The sequence below is a fragment of the Dipodomys merriami genome, unplaced genomic scaffold, assembly GCF_024711535.1.
Source record: "Dipodomys merriami isolate MVZ:Mamm:240054 unplaced genomic scaffold, mDipMer1.0.p SCAF_204, whole genome shotgun sequence".
NCBI classification, from domain to species: domain Eukaryota; kingdom Metazoa; phylum Chordata; class Mammalia; order Rodentia; family Heteromyidae; genus Dipodomys; species Dipodomys merriami.
Window position 1 is genome coordinate 681,284 of NW_027203427.1, and position 5,640 is coordinate 686,923.

At 39.2% G+C, this 5,640-nt stretch overlaps 1 gene segment (V, D, J or C); it reads left to right on the forward strand.

Moving 5' to 3' along the window:
* Positions 1-329: 329 nt before the first annotated feature.
* LOC138833330 (immunoglobulin kappa variable 1D-13-like) lies at positions 330-924 on the forward strand. The segment is given in 2 exon segments: positions 330-402; positions 527-924. Coding segments are annotated over 2 exon segments (396 nt in total).
* The last annotated feature ends 4,716 nt before the right edge of the window (positions 925-5,640 follow it).

Below are 5,640 nucleotides of genomic sequence, written 5' to 3' on the forward strand. Positions count from 1 at the left end.
AAATTTTTTTGTTTGTAAATTTCTGGAACTAACACTCCAGTGAACAAGTCTTGACTCAGTTAAAGAAATAAGAAGAAAAGAAGCTTTGGTCCTCCAAGCTGCCATTGTTGTGCTCACATCACAGGAAAGCAACTTGGTGATTCTCTTCTGTGTTTAAAACCTATTCTGTTGCCCGACCTAGTTCCCTTGAGACTCAGAATGTGCAGAGTTGCTGAGATGAGGCAGCTGGACAGCTGTGTATAACTCTGCTGCTGATTTGCATGCACCAACAGCTCAGCCCAGTATGCTCAGGACTTCTTCATAGGCTGCTCACATTAGGCAGTAGTCAGTCCAAGCCAGCACACAGCATGGACATGAGGACCCCTGCTCAGCTCCTGGGGATCCTGCTGCTCTGGCTCCCAGGTAAAGAAGGACAATGCTAGGGATTAACACAGCTCAGTGTGATCCAGGATGCTTACTCTTCAGGGATGCCTTCTTATAACTTGATAATTAGTGTGGATATTTGTTTTCATGTTTCTGCTTCCAGGTGCCAAGTGTGATATCCAGATGACCCAGTCTCCATCTTCACTGTCTGTGTCTCTAGGAGACACTGCCACCATCACTTGCAGGTCCAGTAAGGAAATTGCATATGCTTTAGCCTGGTACCAGCAGCAACCAGCAAAAGCTCCTAAACTCTTGATCTATGGTGCAAATAGTTTGGAGTCCGGAGTTCCATCAAGGTTCAGTGGGAGTAAATCTGGAACAGAGTTCACTCTCAGGATCAGTGGCCTGGAACCCGAAGATGTTGCCACTTATTACTGTCAACAGACTTATAGTTACCCTCCCACAGTGATACAAGCCATAACAAAAACCTCCCAGGGAAGCTGAAGTGTGAGTCTGGGCTGCCCCAGCTGCTCCTCCTGTTGCCTCCACTTGCTCAGAATGTTGTCAGAAAAGGACAGTTAATACTTGAAGAGTCTGAATTGTGACATCAGTTGATATTTATGCAATAATAAAATAAATATCCTGGTATTCTAAGCAGGAATTGCCTTTAAAACAAAGAATGGATTCATTGCTTCAGATTTTATTCCTTTATTTTATGATAGCCTATTTTTATTAATGTACGTATCTGTAATCATTAATGGGATTCTGGATTTCTCAGTATATGTGTATTATGTGCATTGATCATAGTCTTCCATCTTTCTTCTGTGTTCAACCTCCTGCGCTCTGATAATGTGCCCTTATCAGCCCCATAGAATGACTATTGCATTTTATTTTGTAAAATTTTGCTTGAGTGAGAAGCAGTATAGACAATGCTCTTTGTTTTTACTGTTTTGCTTAATAAGGTGTTCTCTACTTCTATCCATCACGCTGCAGACTATAGGATTTCTTGATTATTTATGCATGTTCTATATATATACACATATATGTACTTCATATGTATATGAAATATGCATAGATATATATACATAGCCTGCTTTATTTTTTTTCTCTCTCATCTGTTGTAGCATACTTCACTGAATCCAAATTTTTACTAGTGTACACAGTATCGCAATATATACAGACATGCAGAAATAATTTTATAAATAAATGTCACTTTGTGTGTTGGTTTTTTTTCCCTTAGGCTATACACCCAGGAGTGAGGTGGTCAAATCATTTCATAACTCTATTTTTAGATTTTTAGTCACCTCCTGCTGTTATCCATACTGGTAATACAAACTTACAGTCCTTGCAATTGAGCTAGCCTAGGGTTGAAATTTACTTTAAGGGAGATGGGTGTGATGTCTGTTTTCCCAAACCTCTTAATCTACTCTTTTGTACCACATAATTACCTATTTTTCTGTTTGGTTCTGTTCTAATTAGCCTATAAAATCAAATTTGTGCCAAAACCCTGTAGTTAAACCTTTACAGATCCAGATTTAGAAGATAGACAGTTATTAAGGAAAACCATACCAAAGCAAATATTAGTCCAATATAATAGGTCAATAGCCATGGTAAGATAATTAGTATGTTAATAGTAATCTTAAACTCATTACTGTCTTAAAAAATCTTTAAATGAAATACAGTTTGGGTTCACTGCTATAATTTAGTCAATAGATTACTTTTGAGATATCTGTAGTAGAACCACCAAGTGCTTGTAACAATAACATTTCCAGTTTATTCTGTGGACATGCCTTTTTCCCTGCTGTTTTTTTGAAATGTGAGTTTGTATGTAGGAAAGTGTGCATTGCATTTATATCCAAGTGATCACAAACTACACCATCCTAAAGCTACCAGCACGACTATGTTTATTGCAGCACTATTTACCATACCTAAAATGTGGAACCAAACCAGATGCCTCTCAGTAGATGAATGGATCAAGAAAATGTGGCATATATACACAATGGAATTCTATGCTTCCATCACAAAGAATGACATTGCCTCATTTTTTAGGAAATGGAAAGACTTGGAAAAATGTATATTAATATATATATTAATATATTCCCATGGTTTCCTTTATTTGCAATAACTAGTATATGTCTGAGAAAAGCAGAAATGGTCAGATAAGTGGATGTTAGGCAAAATGAACCCCAAGGTAAGGACTCAAATGTTTTTTCTTTCTTGCTATTGTTTCTAACATATTTATGAGAAGTTTCTTCATTGCTTTATATGTCCCTCCCCCATGGTATAACCCCTGTGTTCACTGTATTTGATGTTGGTATATTATGTGGAGGGGAAGGGGCAAAACAAATTGTTTAAATAGGGATACAGGTGGACCCACTGCAAAAGTGAGATGTACAAGACATTATGTCAAAAACAAACTTTACAACTTTGGCACAGGGTGTGGTGAGGGGTGGCGATGGGGGTGGTGGAGGAGATGGGAAGAGATGTTAAGGGAAACAAAGCAGGAGGCAACAATGCTTGATAAGAAATGTACTCATTACCTTGACCATGTAATTGTAACTCCTCTGTATGATATTTTCACAATTAAAAAAAAAAACAACTATCGCAGGGGGAACCAATGGTTCTCCCCATCTGCACCATGTCATGCATGAATAGTGATAGATTTTCCTTTACCACTTAAGCCCTCCACATGCCATGGGACCTATGTTTGTTTGTGCCTGGATTACTTCACTTAATATAATTTTTTCGAGTCTTTCAATTTCTTCACAAATGGGGCAATGTCATTCTTTCTGATGGAGGCATAGAATTTTATTTTATACATGTACCACACTTTCTTGATCCATTCATCTATTGAGGGGCATAGGGATTGGTTCCATATCCTAACTATGGTAAATAATGCTGTGATAAACATGGTTGTTATGGTAGCTTTGGTATGACTTTGTTTGTGATTGTTTAGGTAAATGCTCAAAAGTGGGATTGCTGGTTCAGAGGGGAGCTCTATGTGGAGTCTTTTGAGGAACCTCCATACTGCTTTCCAAAGTGGTTGAACAAGTTTACACTCCTACCAACTGTAGGGTTCCCTTCTGTTTTCGTCCCCTCCAGCATTTGTTGTTACTAGATTTCTTGATTATAGCTATTCTAACTGGGGTGATGTGGAATCTCAACATTCTCTTCAATTAAATTGAAAGCAAAAATTCACTATCACACACTTTTTATGAAGCCAGCATAACCCTCATCCAAAACCAGGCAGTGACTCATTAAGGAAAGAGAACAATAGATTCATTTCTTTGATGAATATGGTCACAAAACTTCTCAACAAAATCTTCACCAATTGACTTCAACAACTCATCAAAAAATCATATACCTTGATGAAACAGGATTCATTTTAGGGATGCAAAGCTTGTTCAATATATGCAAATCAATTAATAAAATTCAACAAGAGCAAGGATAAGAGCCACACAATTATCTCAATAAATGCAGAGAAAGAATTTGGCAAGATCCAACACCCCTTTATGATGAAAGCTCTGGAAAAACTAGGAATCTACGGAACATCCCTCAATACAATAAAGGCTGTATATGACAAACCTACTTCCAGCATTATACTAAATGGTCATTTAGGTCATACCAAGTCCATTTTCTCTAAATTCAGGAATAAGACAATGATGTCCACTCTCTCCACTCCTCTTGAACCGAGTATTAGAATGCCTAAATCATGGGCCTCAAGCAAGAAAGCTCAGGGATTGTGCCCAGGTCCTGCAGCTGTGCGCAGCTCCTGAGGATTTGCATGTGCTCCCACACAACCAACTGCCTGAACCCTTCTTCATGGTCTGCTCACACCCTGTGCATCAATCAATCCCAGTCAGCACATAGGATTAGTAAGGGCCCCTGTTCAGCTCAGAGGATCCTGCTGCTTTGACCCAAAGATAAAGAAGGCCAAGACTAAGAATTTATTGAGCCCAGGGTTAACAGAGATGCCTCACTCCTCATGGAAACTCCCAGAACATAATTGATTCTGTGGATATTTGGTTTATGTTTTCAATATTAGGGGCCAGATGTGACATCCCCACTTCCCAGTGTCCATTCTCTCTGTATGCATCTGTAGGAGATAGTCTCCATCACTTGCAGATCCAACCAGCGATTAGTGATGATTCACAGTGGCATCACCAGAAACAAGGCGATGCTCCTAAACTCTTGATTTATTAGTCATCCAATTTACACTCTGTGGTGACATCCAGATTTAGTGGCAATGTATGGGGAAGAGAGTCTACTTTCACTATCAGCAGCCTGCATTCTGAAGATATTGCAACTTACTACTGAGTAATAAATAGTTCAACACCCACGGTGATGCAAGACCAAATATAAACTTCCATGGGGGTGGAGGGAGCAAATTTGAGAGTCTGGACTGACCCAGCTACTACTTCTGGTGCCTCTGCCTGCTGACAGTGCATCTCATCCACAGCCAGGCTCTGAAAGTCACTGGGGGATTTGGTAGAGGGGGTCATTGACAACCCTCTCAATCTTGTCTGTCTGTCTTCCATCAGCCTCAGGAGCACCAACCAGATAATGCTTCTGGTGTCTCATAAAAAACACAAATCTGTCCTTCTGAGCCTCTGAAATATGGTATCCAGTTGCATATAATTTGCAGTTTGTCACACAAGAGGCCTTTGCCCGCCTTGTGCTCCCTTTACACTGCTGCACCCACCTGCTAATTTGCATAGTGCTCCCTAAGGAGGACTTTCCCTTTTGAGTCTGAGATGAAGGCTCAGCTTGCCCTTGTCTTGTCCTATCAGGACTCTTAAAATAGAATTCTTTTAGTAAGCTCCTGGGCTGCTAAAGCTCTGGCTCACTGGTAAGGACAGAGGGAGATGAACAATGAACTCTTGTAAATCGGAAGGAAATGAAAGGAACTGGATCATCATATTGAGAGACATAGGTCAGGATGCAAAAGCAAAATAGTGTTTGGTCCTACTTACTTGTGAAACCCAGACTTAAATGATGGTAGTGATGATGGTGGTGATGGTGATGATGGCATCGATAATAACAATTATAATAATAATTGGACATGCATGCCAAAAAGGAAAATATCTGAAGGGAGACAGTTGATGGTGAAAGAAAGGGACAAAAGCACACTAAGTGTAGAAGATGCATTGGTATATAAATAAATATATATATATATATATATATATATATATATATATATATATATATACTCACATGTGCATTTGATTAATGAAGTTTCTTTACACAGTACGAAAAATGATCGGAGTGGGAGAGGAA